Genomic DNA, 21,985 nt, shown 5'->3' with positions numbered 1-21,985 from the left:
TCACAAATGAACTTTAACAGTGGCTTCAAGAAATTTTTTAAAGTGATAACTTTATTAACGAAAAGCAAACTTAAAAAAAATCCTAAATATAGGAAAATCTAGGACTAAAAAGTAGGTGAAATTAAGAACATAATATTAATTTTTCACAATTAGATATAACTTAAGAGAAAATTAGTGATTTGGAAGATAGGTCAGAAGAAATACCAGCTTGATGAAGAAAGGCAGAAAATACAAATATTGTAAGAGGCATATGGGATATAGTGAAAAGATCTAACATATATGTAACAGCAATTCTGGAGAAACATATGAAAGTGAGAGAATAGGATTGAAGCTATATTTGAAGAAACAAGGCTGATAATTTTCCAAAATTAAAACAAAAAACAAAAAAATCCAACATACACACGTTTGAGAAGCCCTAAGAATGCAAATGTTAGATGAGTTACAAGCTGGAATCAAGACAGGCAGGAGAAACATCAACAAACTCAGATATGCAGATGATACCACTCTAATGGCAGAAAGTGAAGAGGAACCAAGGAGCCTCTTGATGAGGGTAAAGGAGGAGAGTGAAAAAGCCAGCTTAAGACTGAATATTAATAAAAAACTAAAATCATGGCATCTGGCCCTATTACTGTATGACAGATAGAAGGGGAAAAGGTGGAAGTAGTAACAGATTTCCTCTTCTTGGGCTCTGAAATCACTGTGGATGGTAACTGCAGCCATGAAATCAGAAGATGACTGCTTCTTGGCAGGAAAGCGATGACAAACCTAAGCAGTGTGTTGAAAAGCAGAGACGTTACTCTGCTGACAAAGGTCTGTATAGTTAACGCTGTGGTCTTCCCAGTGGTCACGTACGGTTTTGAGAGCTGGACCGTAAAGAAGGCAAAACACCAAAGAATTGATGACTTTGAACTGCGATGATAGAGAAGACTCCTGAAAGTGCCTTGGAAATTTCATAGTATTGAAATCACACAGATCTCAAAAACATAGTGAAGTTATATCAGAAACCAACAACAGAAAGATAACTAGAAAATACTTTATGATTAAAAGTTAAGAAATGAATTTCTAAATAGCTTAGAAATTGAAAAAATTAGAGAACATATTGAACCTAATATGTTAAATATTAAAACTTGTATCTAAAGATGTACTTTAGTCACTGAAGAAATTTGACTAATGATTTAATTAGAGGAAAATTTTATAGCTGTCAGAACATTTTAGGATTGAAGAGCAATGATTTAACACATTTTAAAATGATCAGAAACATAAATAAAAGGAAATAGAAAAGAATAAATAAAAATGAAAACTAATATATTATGGGAAGGGATCAACAAAAATCATAAACTTTGAAATGTAAGTAATACTTTGAAATGACCAATCACATTTATAAAAGCCTCAAGAAATTAGTGGGAAAGAGACAGAGATGCATAAAGACAGGGATATAAATAGCCAGAATTCCAGTGATAAAGACTACATCATTGTATATCCTATACATACTAAAAAGTTACAGAATACACTAAACAACTCTATGTCCATAAGTAGACATCAAATAATATGAGAAAAAACTTTTCAAAACTGTGTTGACACAGATAAAACAGAAGTTCAAATCTTTTAAGTATTGGGACTTCCCTTGCCATCCTTTGGTTGAGAAGCCGCCTGCCAGTGCAGGGGACATAGGTTCCATCCCTGGTCCAGTAAGATCCTGCATGTCGTGGAGCAACTGAGCCTGTGTACCACAACTAGTGAGCCCATGCTCTGTAGTGAGAGAAACCACCTCAATGAGAAGCCTACACACAGCAACTAGAGAGTAGCTCCCGCTTGCTGCAACTAGAGAAAGCCTGTGTGCAGCAGTGAAGAACCAGTGCAACCAAAAAAAAAAAAATTATGTAACTATTAAATTGAATATGTAATTACATTCTTTCTGTAAAGGACATTGTAAGCCAAAATGGGCACCATTGATGAATTCTGCCAATAGTGAGAGAAGTATTTTCAGTTTGACATAAATGGTAAAAGTATTTTCAGTTTGACATGAACTTTTACGTGGAATAGATAAAAGGGGACAATTCTCAATATATTTTGGGGAGCCAAGATAACCTAAATCTGTGAAGAACATTATTAGAAGTGGAAACTTTCAGTTTGCTAATATTTGTTTAGGAAATTTTCAGTTTGCTAATATTTAAACAATTATTAGCAAACTAAATCCAGCGAGATATATGAAAGGATAATATTTCAGAACCAAGTGGAGTTTTTTCTGGTGTTTATTACATCTAACCACCAATCAGTTTAAGTCATCTGTTAACAGAAGAAGAAAAAAAATTCTTGGTGTTCTCAATAAAAATATAAAATGCATTTGATAAAATTACATGCTCAGTCTTGTTCAAAACAAAACCTTTAACAAACTAGGTATAGAAGGGAACTTCCTGATAAAGGCCATTTACAGAAAACCAACTGTTAATATCATACTTAATGGGAACAGACTAAGATTGAGAACAAAGCAAGGATGTTTTCTAAGAATTTTTATCATGAATGTAGGCATGTGAGGACATCCAAATGGAAAGTAAACATAGGAAAAGATATTTCATTTATTAGTCTTTAGGGAAAATAAAATTAAACCCATACTTAAATATTTCTAGGCATTCACCAGAATGACTAAAATGAAAAAGCTGATAATACAGATATAGAGAAATACTGTGCACTGGGAAGTCTCATACATTGGTGGTGGGTGCATAGATTGGTATAGCCACTTTAGAAAATTGTTTGGCAGTATCTTCTGAGTTTGTATGTTTGTAGTTTATAAGCCTGTGGTTTCACTCTCCAAATCTATATAAATGCTTTCAAAAAGTTTTGTACAGAAATGTACATAATGTCATTATTTTTAATAGCCAAAATTGGAAATGAGTGTAATATCCATCAATAGTCCAGTAGATGAATGTATTGTATATAAATATCATTGGTTTTTGAAGAGTTAGTTGTTATTCTCCTACCCCGACTGGTACAGTCAGTATCACCTAGGCACTCCTTCCAAGTGCACTACCCCAAACTTGATTATTCACAAATTCTGAGTTTGTGGCTTCTTTTTTTAACAAGCTCTTCATGTGATTCTGTTGTATATTAAAGTTTGAGAGTTAATGCTCCGTAGCAGATTTTGGCATGCCTTTTCTATAAAAAAGTATAAGTAAATCAGTCTTCGGGTTTTGGAGGCCATGTGGTCTCAGCTCTGCTATTACTTTGAGAAAGCAGCCTAGACAGTGCATAAATGAGTAAATGTAGTACTCCACAACCCCTGTCTTACAGCAATTAAAAAGCATGTACTTTAGATGCATTCGACAACATAGATGTTTCTCTGAAATATAATGTTGAGTAACAGAAGAAAAGCCAGATGAAAAGAATATGTATTTCATGATTCTATATATAGATACATAATTTTTATAAAGAGGTGGATTTTTCAGTGTTATTAGAAGTTAGGATAATAGTTAACTTTGAGCAGGAGGATCTGAATCACCATTGGGAAAATGAAATGAGAAGGGATTTTGAAATACTGGTAAAGGATATAAAAATCCATATGCTTACACTGTCTAGTATGCTTTTTATCCATGCTGTGAAAAGGAATAGGGAAAAAACTTTACCATTGCTTGGGGGTGACCTTTATATAGCATTACTTGCTTATGAAATTGTTGAGGGGGAAGAATTAAGTTAGCATTTACTTTTTACAATTAGAGTAACTAGTTTATACTAGGGTCCACTTTTCCTTACAGGATAATGATAATACAAAAAGAATGATTAAATTATTAAAGTCACTGTTTCATGAAACCACTGTATTTGCTGCGAGGTATGCAAGTATAATCAGTGAATACTAAAACCATCAGATGAACAGGATATTAATTGGGTGCCTAAATATCATTGCAGTGTAGAACCTTCTTTATTTTCAGAATCATCTTTCTGACAGTTTAAAAAGTAAAAGCATCACAGAGATGAATAAAAGAATATTTATTTCCCAGTGTAGAGGTTGAAGAAGGAACAGTGGGGGCTTCGTAAGAGAGTTTCGAATGGTAACTCAGTATGTGAGCTTTGAGTTATTTAATCTTGGAATTGGGGAAACTACTCTGCCCCCGCCTTTTGAAAGTTATTCTGTTTATTTTGCCAAAGTTCAGTATGTATGAATTCTATATGATTTTTATCAGTGATCACTGGAGGTGATAGTTTTCCACTTTTCTCAGACATTGTTTCATTAAATTCACTGTTGATGATACAATAGTTCTTTTTGATGGCTTTGAGTTGTGTGGGAGAAATTAGTCTTCTTCATTTTATATTTTTCCTTAGTGTAGTCATCAGATAGTGTAGCTAAAACAAATCAGACTTAATTTTCCATCTGAGTGGAATCACAAATAGGATTCTAATCAGAAAATTTGGTTGTGTGTACTATTAAAAGAAAATAGACATACACTATATCACGATTTTATGCAACTGAAATATACAGTTCTTTCGTTGTGTAGATTAATGATTTTTAAAAGTTTAGTCTATTCTTTTAATTCTGGTAAAAACTTTTTAGTCCTTATTCTCACATACCTTTTTATTTTCCGCAAAATGAATAAATTGTTAATTTGTTATTTCCTAGGAGGAATATAGAACTGAAGGTATCAGCTGGCACAATATAGACTATATTGATAATACTTGTTGCATAAATCTTATTAGCAAGAAACCAACAGGCTTGCTCCATCTTTTGGATGAAGAAAGCAAGTGAGTATGATTCTTTTCAGTTCTGTTATTGCCCATTTGAGTTTTTCATGTCTTCTTAAGCCCTAAACTTTCTTCTTAATGTTATTAAGAGCTAAAGTTTCCCTGTTATGCATTTTTTTGTGTGTTTATAAGAAAATTGGATGGACTTCACTGTTGAACTCATTTTTTCCTTGACTTTTTCCAAATTTCTCCTGCAAAGTCATTTTGATGTTCAGTTGTTGGTATATATATTTTTGTTTTGTGTTTCTCTCTTACTGAATTAAGTTTTACATATGAGGTGTGTTTGCAGTTTTCTTGTTTAGTGGTGAAGAATATAATAATAGATTTGTGGTATGTGCCATGGCTGTGCAAGTTATTAGTGACTGCATACGTTAGATATTTGCCATCCCTTGGTAACACTGTTCAGTATAGCTTAGTGTAGTCACTCAGTCATGCCTGACTCTTTGAGACTGGTAGGCTGTAGCCTACCAGGCTCCTCTGTCCATGGGATTCTCCAGGCAAGAATACTGGAGTGGGTTGCCATTTCCTTCTCCAGGGGATCTTCCCAACCCAGGGATCAAACCTGGGTCTTCTGCATCACAGGCAGATGCTTTACCCTCTGAGCCACCAGGGAAGCAAGACCAAACTTAAATATGTATGTTGCAGAGATAAAGCTTCATGGAGCATCCTCCACTGTGTTCTCAGTGCTCTACAAAGTATTATTGTAGTTTAATTATTCTAAGAGGTGGCACATCTAGAATTGGAGAAACCAAAGTGGTGGGGAGTGTGTTGGTTTTCTATGATTCTTTAGTAAAATATTTAGGAATTGAATTAGGTAACTTGATTCCTCGTTTAATACTATACCCATTAAACTAAGATATAAAATATTAAGTAGTAACTTTCATAGGTAGGATGACTGTATACCAGGTTTGTGTAGGACAATCTAAAGTTTATACCTGTTGTTCATTTTAGTTATTAAAGGCACCTACTATCACTCTAAGAATATCCTGATATGTATGGTAAGTTATATGTTATTGCCATATTAATATACCATAAACTCACAGAATTGCTGTATAGAATTATAAAGTAATATGGCAGAGCTGCAAAATATATTGGAAAGGAGAGTGCCAACAATTATATTTGCCCTCCCATCATTAGTCTATTTCCATTAATCTAAATGAATTAAAATTCAGTGAAAATCATTTTAATTTTATGTGCAAAGTTGTAAATGTTTCTTGTATTGCTCTATATTTCCCAAAACATACATTATCTCTTATAAAATTTTGAAGTTAGTGGTTCTTAACTCTGCTTGGATGCCTTACTTCTCATGTATTTTATTTTAGAAAGTGTCATAGGTGATTTTGATATTTAGTATGGAGAACTATTGTAGATATTGAAATGATAAGCAGTTATTTTGTTTGAGCTGTCTTATGAACAAGAAAATTTAAGGAATTTGAGAAAAAGATCATATGTATAGTAAATGATGGACTTGAGATTCAAACCCACCAGGTATTTCTGAATAAGAAGGTTTATTTTTGTCTTTTACTTGACCTTTCGTTTTCCTTTTTTATTGTGGTAACATTGGTTTATAGCATTATATAAGATTCACATGTACATTGTATTTCTACTTCTGTATACCCTACAGTATGTACTCACTACCAAAAGTTTATTTTTTGTCTGTCACCATACAGTTGATCCCTTTTATCAGTTTCACCTTCCCCCTGCCCCATCTTCTCTGGTATATAAAAACTAGTATACAAGCAAAATCAGAGCACAAGAATAAACCAAACAAAAACAAACATGAACTAAGGAGAACAGAGTAATGAACTTGTGCTTTGAAGTATTATCCTTATTTGCTTCACCATAATGCTTAGACTGTGATGTCAGAAGTTCAGGGTTGTATCCCAGCTCTATTAACTACCCTCAGCAAATCTCCTAATATCCTTAGTCCTCAATTTTCTTGCATGCAAAAAGGAAATAATGATGATAAGTTATAATGCTGTCTACTCTATATCTCACAGTGGTTGTGAGCAGGAAATAAGCTATGGATATATAATTAAAACATGAATAGAGCAAAGGGGTCTTGTCTGTTATCTTTAAGCAAAGTTTCATTGAGTGCATATCTTATTATGTTATACAAAGACCATCTTTACCTGGTCAGTTGCTACCTCACAGAAATGTAAATATTGCCCAATAAAGAGAATGTCACCTTTTTGCTCTTACCCAAAAGCTTGTGGGGTTAAGCCACAGGTCCAGAAATTACAGGAAGACAGACATTGGCTCAATATAAGAAAGAGCTTTTTAATCATTAGAACAGATTAGCAGCTGCTTCATAAAGTAATATAATTTTCCATTATAGTAATTATTTTACATCATCTATCAAGGTACTTTTGCAGGTAGGAGACTGAACTGAAGAACCTTTTAATTGCCACTTGAATTGTGCTTCTGTATCAACTCTCCATAAAATTTTTAATAAACCACAGTATTATTTCCCTTGCTTTAAGTTAATCCTGTTATCTTTCCTTATAAATGGACCAGCTTTGTCTGTTTTAACTTCCCAGAAGATGCAAAGACATGAAATATTTTCCCTCCTTCATGTACCAATAAAGAGTACTTGACAATAAATTAGTGTCATTTGGGAAGAGCTGTTTTTAAAATCACTTTGAGTATATTTTCCTCTGAAAATATTTTGTTCTGTAAAATGGCAACCCACTCCAGTGTTCTTGCCTGGAGAATCCAGGGATGGCGGAGCCTGGTGGGCTGCCGTCTATGAGGTTGCACAGAGTCGGACACGACTGAAGTGACTAGCCAGCCAGAGGATATATTGCATGAAATATCCTTACTGGTATTCCTGCTTCAGTGTGTTTGTAGAGCTTTAGGAGCATGTGTTGGAAGTTAGAATTCTTGTTTAATCTTGTCTTTGTTGTCTGCTGGCTGTTCAAATTTTATAAATTAGATTCTAAAGGATGCAGTGTGGGGTTTAGAAAGGAGGAATGGTGTAATAAGCAAAGTTAAGAGTGTTACTAGTCTTTTCCATAGTACTCAGTGTGATCTGCTGACAGCAGCACTGGCAGCATCTTAAAGGTTGTTACAAGTACAGAGTCTCAAATTTCCATCCCAGACTTCTTGAATGAGATTTTGTGTTTCATTTAACAAACTGAAGTTAAAATCAGAGCCTTCATTTAGGCCAACATTTTATCAGTCTTGCCTGTTCATAAGAATTACCTGGGGAACTTATAAATAGTACTTTGTCACTGGCCTAGCATCAATTCAGTAGAATCACAGGAGATGGGGTCCAGGCATTGGTATTTTTTAAAAACTCCTTAGTTAGGGTAGCCTTAGATTAGTGCAAAGAAACACTGATCTAAGGCTACGCTTGCAGGTAGTCTTTGGGGAGCATTAGATGAAGAGTTTTGAAATTCACGATAATGTCTACTTGGCCTCTGTTCCAGGCTCTTTTGCTTGATTATGTAGTATGTATCCACAATTGTTTATTGAATGCAGGACTGGTGGAAAGCTTTTTTTCCCATCTTTCCTTATTTGGAATAGAAACTGCCCTCATATTTCTCATTAATTATCTTCCAGTAAAAAAAAAGAAATAATGTATCAATAAAAATGGGCAAAAGATGTAAATAAACAGTATAAATGTCCCATAAACATGAAAATTAGCTTTGGTTTTAATAAAGGAAGTTTAAATGGAAACATTTAATTGTTTCCATTGTTTATCCAAGAAAAAAGAAACAAATCACAAGCTTTTTAATGACTCAAAGGATTAGAAGGCACGACTGAATAACAGAACTGACTGACTGAGACCTTTAAGGAGAAACAATGAGATAAACAGCCTTCCTGAAAAGAAGCATGCTGCTGTGGAGTAGTGAGAGATGTGTTCGCAGAAGTTGGGTTGGTCTGGGCTTCAGTTCAGTTCAGTTGCTCAGTCGTGTCCGACTCTCCGCGACCCCATGAATCAGAGCACACCAGGCCTCCCTGTCCATCACCAACTCCCGGAGTTCACTGAAACTCATGTCCACAGAGTCGGTGATGCCATCCAGCCATCTCATTCTCTGTCGTCCCCTTCTCCTCCCGCCCCCAGCCTTTCCCAGGAGCTTGGATTTCAGTTTTCTAAAGTAGGAGAGGCATACTGTTAAAAGCACATTGTAGGAAAATTTATTTTGATAGTTCTGTTTGGTGACATGAAACATGGTAAAATTAGAATCACTAAGGCTACTATAAAGGCTGTTGCTGTATTCTCTGAAATTGTTCAAGAGTTGTAACCTGTTCTGGAATGGCTTTAGAGTTCTGGGAAGGAGAGAAAAGCCGAGACGAAGGGATAGTGTTTGATGCAAAAGAGGTCTCAGTTGACTAGGAAAATGGCATTGTTGCTAACATGAAAAAGTAGATTAATTTATATCATCCCTCAGTTCAGTTCAGTTCAGTTGCTCAGTCTTGTCCGACTCTTTGCGACCCCATGAATCACAGCACGCCAGGCCTCCCTGTCCATCACCAACTCCTGGAGTTCACTCAAACTCAAGTCCATAGAGTCAGTGATGCCGTCCAGCCATCTCATTCTCTGTCGTCCCCTACTTTTCCTGCCCCCAATCCCTCCCAGCATCAGAGTCTTTTCCCTATAGGATGTCAACTAATGTTAGGTATTTTTGCTAGTGTTATTTAATTCTTCTAGCACTGTCATTCATTTTACTCATTTATGGATTAACAAACCAGTTCCTAAAGAAGGTTGTATCTAGCTTGCCCAAGGTCACAGACAGAATTTGTAATGTAGGCAATGACTGTCTGACATCAAATACCATTCTCTTTCCTGGTTCCAATATGTACTATGTAATTAACCATTTTTCTTGTAGCTTTGGAATCATTTTAATGCATTAGATATTGTATTCAACATCTTTATATCTCACATCACATTATTTTTCATTATTTCAAATACTATTAAATGAAACTTCTCTGAAATATACTTGCCCTCTCCTTTTATTTTTTGTCAGTGATTATTTTTTCTGTTTGAAACTCCTACCAAACTTTTAAAATATAGCTTGTAATTGCCTCTTGTATCCTCTGAATCTTTCCATTATTCCCAACCACTAGTGATTTTTTTTTCTGTTGTTAAGTTTTATATGTCTGTACTACTATTATTGCTAGTATTATACTATATTCCCTGGTGGCTCAGTGGTAAAGATTCTACCTGACAATCCAGGATTCCTTGGTTCGATCCCTGGGTTGGAAACATCCTCTGGAGAAGGAAATGGCAACCCACTCCAGTATTCTTGTCTGGGAAATCCCATGGACAGAGGAACCTGCTGGGCTCTAGTCCATGGGGTAGCAAAGAGTTGGATACAACTTATCCACTAAATAGCTACTACTGTTACATAGTTACTTCTTAATAAATATTATTTGAGTGATTCCCAGAAATGAAATGTTCATCAGTGAGTATAAATCCGTTGATGTGTATTTGAGAGAATAATAGCTATAATGTAAAAACATTCAGTAACTGATGTAGGTAAGAAAATTACTACTTAATTTGTAATAAAAAAAAATAACTCTGGATTTAAAGGACCTGTCCAACCTGAGAGATGATTCCCTTTTTGTAAGTTCTTGAACCCAAGCAACATGTGATTTGGTTTTTATTATCCTTTGAGTCTTATGGTGCAGCACACTGTGACCCAAGATAAACATCTGAAAACCTGAGTTAACTTTCTTACTTCTGATACTTGCATAGTATGTGTTAGACAGATCACAACTTTTGAGCTCTCATATACAAAATAGGAATACTAAATCTTTTTTTACTCATCTTTCAGATTGTTTTGTTGTTGTTCAATCACTAAGTCATGTCTGACTGTTTGCAACCCCATGGAATGTAGCACATGAGGCCTCCCTGTCCCTCACTATCTCCTGGAGTTTGCCCAAGTTCATGTTCATTGAATCAGTGACACCATCCAGCCATCTCATCCTCTTCACCCTCTTTTCCTCCTGCCCTCAGTCTTTCCCAGTGTCAGGTCTTTTCCAGTGAGTCAGTTCTTCTCATCAGCTGTCCTAAGTATTGGAGCTTCAGCTTCAGCTTCAGCATCAGTCCTTCCAATGAGTATTCAGGGTTGATTTCCTTAGGACTGATTGGTTTGATCTTGTTGCTGCCCAGGGGACACAGCACCACAGTTCAAAAGCATCAGTTCTTTGGTGCTCAGCCTTTATGTCCAACTCTCACATCCATGCATACTATTGGAAAAATGATATCTTTGACTAGATGAACCTTTGTCAGCAAAGTAATGTCTCTGCTTTTTAATACACTGTCTAGGCTTGTCATAACCTTTCTTCCAAGCAGCAAGCATCTTCTAATTTCATGGCTTCAGTCACCATCTGCAGTGATTTTTGAGCCCAAGAAGAGGAAATCTGTCACTCTTTCCACTTTTTGGCCTTCTATTTGCCATAAAGTGATGAGACTGGATGCCCTGATCTTAGTTTTTTTAATATTGAGTTTTAAGAGGGGCTTTTTCACTCTCCTCTTTCACTTTCATCAAGAGGCTCTTTAGTTCTTCTTTGCTTTCTGCCATTAGGATGGTGTCATCTGCATATTTGAGGTTTCTCCCACCAGTCTTGATTCCACCTTGTGATTCATCTAGCCGGGCATTTCCCATGATGTACCGTGCATAGAAGTTAAATGAACAGAGTGATAATATACAGCCTTGTTGTACTCCTTTCCCAGTTTTCAACCAGTCTTTTGTTCCATGTCTGGTTCTAATTGTTGCTTCTTGCCTCACAAACAAGAAACTCTCTTGTTTCTCTCAAGAGACAGGTAAGATGGCCTTGTATTCCCATCTCTTTAAGAGTTTTCCACAGTTTGTTGTGATCCACACAGTCAAAGGCTTTAGTGTAGTCAATGAAGCAGAAGTTGATATTTTTCTGGAATTCCCTTGCTCTTCCTGTGATCCAGCAAATGTTGGCAACTTGATGTCTGGTTCCTCCTAGCTTGTTTTGAGAATTTATTTAAGTGAAAACTCTCTGTAATTTGCTAAATTTGTTAGATGAGATTATAATTATTAAAAAAGAACACTTTATGAACTGCTGCATCTTTCTTTAGTGTTTTTATTTTTATTTTTTAATTTAGTTTTCCACAGGCTACAAATCAAACACTGCTGGACAAGTTTAAGCACCAACATGAAGAGAATTCTTACATTGAATTTCCAGCTGTGATGGAGCCTGCTTTCATCATAAAGCATTATGCCGGGAAAGTAAAATATGGGGTAAAGGTCAGTAAATTTCTCATTGAATAAGCCTTTAGGACAGAGGAGTGTTCTTAACTGTTATCACCATTCCTATTATACTGTTTTCTTTGTAGTTGGTCAATAACAGTGGGAGAAATTTTATAAGGATGGTTCCAAAATTTATACTGTCCTTTGCAGTATTCTGCTGTCATTAGCCGATGGTTTTATTGGTTTTTTCCTGCAGCTAAAATTGATGTCAATCCATTCTAAATGTAATAGCCTTTTTATCTTGTTTATTTTTAATTCTTTAAATTTGACCTTTATTTTATGTTGGGGTTTAGTTGATTTATAATGTTGTGTTAGTTTCAGGTGTGCAGGTGTACAACAAAGCAGTTCAGCTATACATATACATGTGTCCATTCTTTCTCAGATTCCCTCCTTATATAGGTTATTACCGAAGTGTAATAGCCTTTTTAGATCTGCAAGAGTAGATACCACTGGTATGTCTGAAACCCACTAGTCCATCTATGTATGGTTGGTTGAATTTTTTTCTTCTCTACATCCATGAGGGCTTATGTCCTCATGCACCTTTGGATATTTGTGAGCTTGAGCTCTTAATGAATATGTTGAGACTTAACTCCTGCAGAAAGGAATCTTCATAATTTTGCCCATCCCTTGTTTGTAATTGAGGAACCCATTACCCACACTTGATATTTAAGCCTGACATTGAAGGCAATTTCTAGGCGAGGTAGTGATGCTGTGGAATATGTAGAGCTATATGTTTTTTCTGGATCTTGAGGTGAGAGTCAGAATTAAGACCGCTCATTCACTCATCACTGATTCATTTATTCAAGAAGTATTTATTAAAACATGAAGCACATGTCAGACTCTGTCCTGCTAATTTATCACTAGATCATTTTAAACACAAAGCACAGAGTCTGACACTTGTGTTTAGAATAATCTAGCGATTAATTAGCTGACATGATCTTGGTGTATAAATAAACAAATAGGTTCTATGAGAGAAAGTAGTCAATTAGTCGATTTTTAATTTGTAGGTAATGAACACCTCCTTCAAAACTCAAATTTTGAGAGATGATCTGAAGTAAATGTGACCTTGGTGAGGGGTTGGGATGATGAATCTTATAGGCTGTGAGATAGGACAGAATTTAATATGTTAAAATAATTGAAAAGAGATCAGCATTGCTAGATTATAGTGATCAAGGAAGATAGTGGCATGAAATCAATTTAGAGAATGGACAGTAACTTAGTTCTTCGGGGCTTCTTGATCAAGTTAAAGGAGTTTGATTTTTGTTGAATTCTGATGAGGAGCCATGAAAAAGTTTTAAGCAGATGATATGTGTTTTTAAAAATTGATTTCTCAGAGGAGAAAAAATAGCAGAGGGAGAGATTGGGAGCTGGGAGATCAGTGAAACATTAAGGTAAACTGGACCCCTGAGGTGGCAGTAGAGATGGAGGAGATATAGATGATTATGAGATGTTTTTGGAGATGCAATGAGTAAACCTTGTTGATGGATTATAGTTAACTGACTTCTGGCTATAGCTGATGGGTGAATTTGAGGTGCTATTTTCTAAGATGGAAAAGACAAGAAGGAACAGATTTTAGATACACATTTAGAATAACAGAGTTGAATGGTGGTTATTAGTGGGTGGGGGCATTGAGGAGAGGCTGGCTAAGGATAAAAACCTGCAGTTAATTTCTGGAGTTCTGATGTACAGCATTATAATTATAGTAAACATTGTGTTTATAGTTAGCATTGTGATTATACCACTGTCTTCAAAGTTTCTAAGATAGACCAGATCTTAAATGTTCTTACCACAAAAAAATGATGATAGTATGACATAATGGAGGTATTTGTTAACTTTAAAATGGTAATCATATTACAGTTTATAAATGTATCAAATCAGTATTAATATTTTATACATCTTGATGTTGTATGTCAGTTACATCTCAATATATAAAAATAAAGTCTAAAACAAAAAAATCTTGACCTATAAAATCATATAGCCAGGTACATAAAATGCAGAAATCTTGTGTCCAGGTTTCTCTCATGTCCCTTCCAGGCTTATTCTCCCCCACCCAGAGGTAAACGTGACTGTAATTTTTTATCCTTAGTTTTTTTATTTTTACTTATTAAATTTCAGATAAATAGAATCATACAGTATGTGTATTTATGTATGTGATTCATTCATTCTTATTATCAGATAGGTTGAAAGTAAAAGGATGGGAAAAAGACACACTAGGCAGACCCTAACAAAAACAAAGCTCATGTAATTACATTATTATTGGACAAGGTAGGCTTTAAGACAACAATCATTATTAGAGACAAAGAAGCACACTTCATAACAATAAAAGGGGCTTGTTTCAATGAAGACATAATCAAAAGTTATATGTACCTGATGACTTCACTTCAGGCTAAAAGGGGAGCTCGACAAGTTTATCTTTAAAGTTGTAGATTTTCATACATATCTTTCAGTGACAACAAAATATGCAGACATGAAATCAATAAAAACAGAAAAATTGAACAGCACTGCTAAATAACTGACCTAATTGGCACATCATAAAGATAACTAGATACTCTTTGGTGTTTATAAATTAAGTGAACTTCTTCTATGTAATCCCTGAGTTAAAAAAGAAATCACAAGGGATAATATTTTAAACTGAACATTAATGAAGATATAATGTATCAAAATTTGTAGGATGCATTTAAAGCAGTGATTTATAACTTTAAAAGTATATGTTAGAAAGGAAGACTAGTCGGCAAAACAGTAGGGAAAATCAGCAAATTAAATTAGAAGAAGGAAATAATAAAGCAAAGACTAGAAATCAATGCAATAAAAAGCAGACATATAGTAAAAGAAATAAGCAAAGCTAAAAGTTAATTCCTTTAAGAAATAGCTGAAAATAATACAGATGATCCTTGAACAGCATAGTTTTCAGTTGCGGGGGTCCACTTAGTTGGAGATGGTGAAAGTCAAGTCCAGTGCTATAAACAACAATACTGAATATACTGGAATGTTAGGTCCATGAATCGAGCTAAACTGGATGTGGTCAAGCAGGAGATGGCAAGAGTGAACATCCATATTTTAGGAATCAGTGAACTAAAATGGACTTGAATGGGTGAATTTAATTCAGATGACCATTACATCTACTTAGATGGGCAAGAGACCGTACAAAAAATGGAGTAACCCTCATAGTCAACAGAAGAGTCCAACATGCAGTACTTGGATGCAGTCTCAAAAACGACAGAATGATCTCTGTTCGTTTCTAGGGCAAACCATTCAGCATCACAGTAATACAAGTCTGTCTCAACCACTAATGCCAAAAAAGTTGAAGTTGAATGGTTCGTTGAAGACCTATAAGACCTGATAGAATGAACACCAAAAAAAAAAAAAAAAACAAAGATGTTCTTTTCATCATAGGGAACTGGAATGCAAAAATAGGAAGTCAAAAGATATCTGGAGTAACAGGTAAGTTTGGCCTTGGAGTACAAAATGAAGCAGGGCAAAGCTAACAGTTTTGCCAAGAAAACGTACCGGACATAGCAAACACCCTCTTCCAACATCACAAGAGACGACTCTACTCATGGACATCACCAGATGGTCAATATGAAAATTAGATTGGTTATATTCTTTGCAGCCAAAGATGGAGAAGCTACATACAGTCAGCAAAAAAAAAAAAAAAAAAAAATACCAGGAGATGACTGTGGCTCAGATCATGAACTCTCCTGATTGCAAAATTCAGACTTTAAATTGAAGAAAGTAGGGGAAACCACTAGATCATTCAGGTATGATCTAAATCAAATCCCTTAAAATTATACAGTGGAAGTGACAAATAGATTCAAGGGATTAGATCTGATAGAGTGCCTGAAGAACTATGGACAAAGATTCGTGACATGGTACAGGAGGCCATGATCAAGACCACCATCCCCAAGAAAAAAAAATGCAAAAAGGCAAAATGGTTGAGGATGCCTTACAAATAGCCGAGAAGAGAAGCGAAAAGCAAATGAGAAACCAGGCTCCTCCATCCATGGGATTTTCTAGGCAATAGTCCTGGAGCGGCTTGCCATTGCCTTCTCCGATCCATCTCAATGCAGAGTTCCAAAGAATAGGAAGGAGAGATTAAAAAAAAGCCTGAAGTGAACAATGCAAAGAAATAAGAACAAAACAATAGAATGGGAAAGACTAGAGATTTCTTCAAGAAAATTAGAGATACCAAGGGAACATTTCATGCAAAGATGGGCACAATAAAGGACAGAAAATGTATGAACCTACCAGAAGCAGAAGATATTAAGAAGAGGTGGCAAGAATACACAGAACTGTACAGGAAAGGTCTTAATGACGCGTACAACTACAATGGAGTGGTCAGTCACCTAGAGCCAGACATCCTGGGTGTGAAGTCAAGTGGGCCTTAAAAAGCATCACTACAAAGCTAGCGGAGGTGATGGAATTCCAGCTGAGCTATTTCAAATCCTAAAAGATGATGCTGTTAAAGTGCTGCACTTAAAATGCCAGTAAATTTGGAATACTCTGCAGTGGCCATAGAACTGGAAAAGGTCACTTTTTCCAGTCCCAAAGAAGGGCAATGCCAGGGAATGCTCAAACTACCACACAGTTGTACCCATGTCACATGCTAGCAAGGTAATGCTCAAAATCCTTCAAGCTAGTACTTCAATCAAGATAGCATTTAAATCAATAGTACTTGAATTGAGAACTTCCAGATGTTCAAGCTGGATTTAGAAAAGGCAGAGGAACCAGAGATCAAATTGCCAACATCTGTTGGATCATATAAAAAGCAAGAGAATTCCAGGAAAACATCTGCTTCATTGACTACGCTAAAGCCTTTGACTGTGTGGATCACAACAAACTAGAAAATTTGTACATCAAGGCTGTATATTGTCATCCTGCTTATTTATCTTCTATGCAGAGTACATCATGGCAGATGCCGGGCTGGATGAATCATAAGCTGAAATCAAGACTGCTGGGACAAATATCAACAACTTCTCTTATGCAGATGACACTACCCTAATGGCCTGAAGTGAAGAGGAACTTAAGAGCCTCTTGTTGAAGGTAAAAGAGGAGAGTGAGAAAGTTGGCTTAACACTAAACATTCAAAAAACTACGATCATGGCTTCTGGTCCCATCACTTCATGGCAAATACCTGGGGAAAAAATGGAAACAGTGACAGACTATATCCTTGAACTCCAAAATCACCGCAGATGGTGACTGCAGCCATGATATTAAAAAACTCTTGTTCCTTGGAACAAAAACTATGACAAACCTAGACAGTCACTTAGCCAGCAAAGGTTTGCCTAATCAAAGCTATGGTTTTTCCAATAGTCTCGTATGGATGTGAGATTTGGACTGTAAAGAAGGCTGAGCACTGAAGAATTGATGCTTTTGAACTGTGGAGCTGGAGAATACTCTTGAGAGTCCCTTGGACAGCAAGGATATCAAACCAGTCAATCCCAAAGAAAATTAACCCTGAAAATTCATTGCAAGGACTGATGCTGAATTGAAGCTGCAATACTTTGGCCACCTAACACAAAGAGCTGACTCATTGGAAAAGACCCTGATGCTGGAAAAGACTGATGGCAGGGGGAGAAGAGGGTGACAGAGGATGAGATTGTTGGATGGCATCATCGACTCAATGGACATGAGTTTGAGCAAACTCCAGGAGATAGTGAGGGACAGGGAAGCCTGGCATGCTGCAGTCCATGGGATGCAAAGGGTCAGAAACTGTTGAACAACTGAGTAACAACTTATGCACAGACATCTTTCAGTAAATAGATGTTGTAGTACTGTGTGATCTATAATTGACTGAATCCACAAATGCAGCACTGTAGATGCTATGCAGATCTGACTGTAAAGTTATATGGGGATTTTTTTTTTATATGGGGATTTTTAATTGTGGTTTTGGTCAGCATTCATAACTCCCATGTTGTTGAAGGGTAAACTGTATAAGTAAAAGATAACAGAAAATAACTAATGAAAGGAGAAAGCTTCACAGATTGCTGGTAGCAGAAACAAATAAGGGGATTTAACTACACACTCTATAGATTAAGATATGAACATGTTTTGACAATAAATTTGACAGTGTAAAGGTGAAGATTCCATGAAAATATATCACCAAAACTGACACCAGAAAATATAGGAAAACTTAAAAATCCTATGTTTGTTAAGTAATTTGAATCAGTAATTTAAAAGTTTCTACAAAGGGAATTCCAGGTCCACATGGTTTCACTGGTGACTGTTTTAAAGCATATAAACAATACTAGTCTTACACATTTTCTTTCAAGTTTGAGATACCTTTAAAATGTATAAATGCATCTTCAGACTTAACAAGAAATATCTGAGCTGGAAATAGAGATTTGAGTTTCATCATTTAGATAGAGTTTAAGCCACAATTATGGTTGAGATAAACTGATGTAAGATGACCAGAAAATGAGTACACAAGATGAAACTCTTAAGATTTTTTAATACAGAACCAACAGTGGGGACTGAGAAGGGATAGCACAGGATATAAGTTAATTCACAAGCTGTGTTGTTATAGAAAGCAACAGAAGACAGTTTCGATGATGATGTGATTAGTTTATGATGTGATTTAGTTTATTAGTACTTAGGAATGTAGAAATATGAAGACAGAGAGACAGGACCGTTACATTGGGAAATGTTGATGAATATCAACATGGAAAAGAGATATAGAGTATTAGATTTTACAGTGTAGTTGTTAATAGGACAGAATAATCTTTGGAGTAGGGCAGACTTATGTTTTAGTTCCTGTTAGCAATGCTTACTATGTTTGACTTCTGACGAACTTCTTTCTCTCTGATTACTTAGCAGTGAAGTTTTGTTTATAATTGAATCTATTTTATTGAGTGATTGTTAGAGTTAAATTAGTTATGTTTGTCTGCCCTCAGTATTTGCTGCTGCTGGTATTTTGATTTGAAAATTCTTCCTCAGTTTTGCTAACTTTTATAATTTATACTTTTGCTCAAAGGGTACTTAGGGACAAACTAAGCACCAAGACTTCTGACTTGTTTCCCCCTTCCTCCTGTTTTCAGGAGAACCAAGAATTATTAGGAAAGGAAAGTCCCAAAGGTAGCAAGATGAGTCCAAGCTGCCTTGTGGACATGAGGGTTGATGACATTATACTAGGCATGACCCTCAAGGAATTCTGAGTTAGAGCTCTTCTGTGAAGCTGGTGGCTCAGAGGTTAAAGCGTCTGCCTCCAATGCGGGAGACCCGGGTTCGATCCCTGGGTCGGGAAGATCCCCTGGAGAAGGAAACGGTAACCCACTCCAGTATTCTTGCCTGGAGAATCCCATGGACGGAGAAGCCTGGTAGGCTACAGTCCACGGGGTCGCAGAGTCGGACACGACTGAGTGACGGAACGGAAGGGAATGGTGAAGCTGCACTGACATGAAGTGATTTACTCACCAGTCCTTCCATCTGGGTGTGGCTAAAGTCAAATGCCTGTACTCTGTGTATCAGTCTGGGACCTTCTTCCAGGAGTGTAACTTTCTAGGCACATATATCCGTCTGCCTACTTGGTGTCTGTATGCAGACACAGTATAGTGGTTATGAGTGGCTCTGTTCTTCCCATTACTGTGTGATAGGGACCAAGATAGTTAACCTTTCTGTGACTCAATTTCCTCATCTATAAAATAATAATAATATCATCCATCTCAAGGACATTTTTTTTTAAGTTGGTTGGTTTTTAAAATTTTTTTTTAATTTATTTTTTTAAAAATTTTAATTGGAGGCTAATTACTTTACAATATTGTATTGGTTTTGCCATACATTGACATGAATCTGCCTTGGGTGTACATGTGTTCCCCATCTTGAACCCCCGTCCACCTCCCTCCCCATATCATCCCTCTGGGTCTTCCCAGTGCACCAGCCCCGAGCATCCTGTATCATGCATCAAACCTGGACTGACGATTTGTTTCACATATGATAATATACATGTTTTATTGCCATTCTCCCAAATCATCCTACCCTTGCCCTCTCCCACAGAGTCCAAAAGACTGTTCTGTGTCTTTTTCGCTGTCTCACATACAGTGTTATCATTACCATCTTTCTAAATTCCATAAATATGTGTTAGTATACTGTATTGGTATTTTTCTTTCTGGCTTACTTCACTCTGTAAAATAGACTCCAGTTTCATCCACCTCATTAGAACTGATTCAAATGTATTCTTTTTAATGGCTGAGTAATACTCCATTGGATAAGAAAGCTGTGGTACATATACACAATGGAGTATTACTCAGCCATTAAAAAGAATACATTTGAATCAGTTCTAATGAGGTGGATGAAACTGGAGCCTATTATACAGTGAAGTAAGCCAGAAAGAAAAACACCAATACGGTGTATCTATCTCAAGGACTTGTTAAGGTGATGAAATGAACTTCAATGAGACAACATGTGTAAAATGCTTAGAAGTGTGCCATTTACTTAGTAACTTCTCAATAAATGTGTTTGCTATTATCATTATTTTCAGCATCTCAAACTTCACTTGGACAAAACTTATCTCCTGATAATCATTTTCTATCCTCATATCTTCTCTTTTCTCAAGTCTTCTCCATATTAATATATATAGTACCTCCACCTACCTCATTGCTCAAACCCAAAATATAGGTGTTAACCTAATTGTCTCGTTCACTCACAATGCTCTAATCCACCAGCAAGTTCTTTGCCCTTACCTCTAAAAAATGTCCCAAATATGTAACCATTTTCCCTTTCTTATAGTACCGTCCTTATAGTCTGAGTCACTGTCAGCTCTTATTTGGAATACTGCAGTAGCTGGTCTCCTCTTGTACAATTAATTCCCTCAGTAGCAATCAGTGATGTTTATAAAACATCAGTTAGTTCATGTCATTATCCTTCCAGTGGCTTTCCTTGACACTTGAATAAAGTCCAGACTCCTAACTGAGTCTTACATAGCTTCCATAGCCTATTTATCTCCCTTTTCTTGTACCTCTCTCACCCTTGCCACGAATGCTCTAGGCCTCAGTCTTACTAACATTCTCCTAACTTCTGCAACTTAGCACCACCTATAGGTAGTAGGTGTTCCCTTTTAGTGAAATGTTCCTGGTCTTCTCATTTCTGGCTTCTTTTTATTGCTCAACTCTCTTGTTGTTTTATGTGATAGTCCCTTAGAGAATCTCTCCGAGACCAGTGTTTAACAAGCTGCAATAAGTTGGTGGAATGTTCATTCTAATTTAAATGAATTATAGAATTAAATAGTTTTAGGCTTAGATGGGACTTTATAGAGGATATCTATCTGGTCCATCTAGCTGGCTAACATAGAAATCACTTCTATACCCTTATTCAGCCACTGTTCAAATATGTCACCCATTTTCTTCTTGGCTTAATACGTTTTTTCAAAAATAACACTGGTATTTTTTTCATGTAGGATTTCCGGGAAAAAAATACAGATCATATGCGCCCTGACATTGTAGCTCTTCTGAGAAGTAGCAAGAATGCATTTATCTCTGGGATGATTGGAATTGATCCTGTAGCTATTTTCCGATGGTCAGTTCTCCGAGCTTTTTTTAGAGCCATGGTTGCTTTCAGGGAAGCTGGGAAAAGACACATTCAGAGAAAAACTGGTAAGCAATAGACCTCAGTATTCTGCCATGCTTCTGGTTTTTGTTTTTTTTATTAAGTCATGCCCTAACATCGTGTTTCAGATCTGATGAGTGCTGGTGAACTTTATGTATGTGTGTGTATATATTATTAATAACTACTGATAGGAATAGTGAGTGTAAAGCACCTGGTATTTCTTAGGCATACTGACATTGGTAAGATTTTTAAGCAACAAGTGAAATTATTATGTAATTGTATAGAACTTATTATTGATGCTGTTCTCTGTTTTCTTCTACTGTCGTAGTTTTTATTACAAATGAAACATAATGTGGAAGCATAAATCAGGAGACAGAAATTAGGATGGAGATAGTGTAGTATGGTGGATAAGCCAGCTTCACCTGTCATCTCTGCTGTCATCCGCTGGATCAGTTGTCATCTCTTCTCTGGACTGATTTTGTGAC

General features: G+C 36.1%; 1 protein-coding gene and 1 non-coding gene across 9 annotated transcripts in view; one reads left to right on the top strand and one right to left on the bottom strand.

Annotated features, from left to right (window-relative positions):
* The window catches only part of MYO9A (myosin IXA), a 244,476-nt gene that overhangs the window by 100,572 nt on the left and 121,919 nt on the right, over positions 1-21,985 (top strand). For all 8 annotated transcript variants that reach the window (XM_088839960.1, XM_088839959.1, XM_088839961.1 and 5 more), the window contains 3 exons: positions 4,610-4,731; positions 11,819-11,960; positions 21,352-21,547. In XM_088839960.1, coding sequence (XP_088696086.1) covers positions 4,610-4,731; positions 11,819-11,960; positions 21,352-21,547 — 460 coding nt within the window. The remainder of the gene's footprint in view (positions 1-4,609; positions 4,732-11,818; positions 11,961-21,351; positions 21,548-21,985) is intronic.
* TRNAH-GUG (transfer RNA histidin (anticodon GUG)) lies at positions 5,273-5,344 on the bottom strand. Its single transcript has one exon. It is a non-coding gene; the product is annotated as a tRNA-His (tRNA).

The sequence above is a fragment of the Moschus berezovskii genome, chromosome 9, assembly GCF_049115385.1.
Source record: "Moschus berezovskii isolate FMDL1 chromosome 9, NW_MosBer_1.0, whole genome shotgun sequence".
Taxonomy (NCBI): domain Eukaryota; kingdom Metazoa; phylum Chordata; class Mammalia; order Artiodactyla; family Moschidae; genus Moschus; species Moschus berezovskii.
Note: the sequence above shows the minus strand (reverse complement) of the source record. Positions and strands in the feature narration are given on the sequence as shown.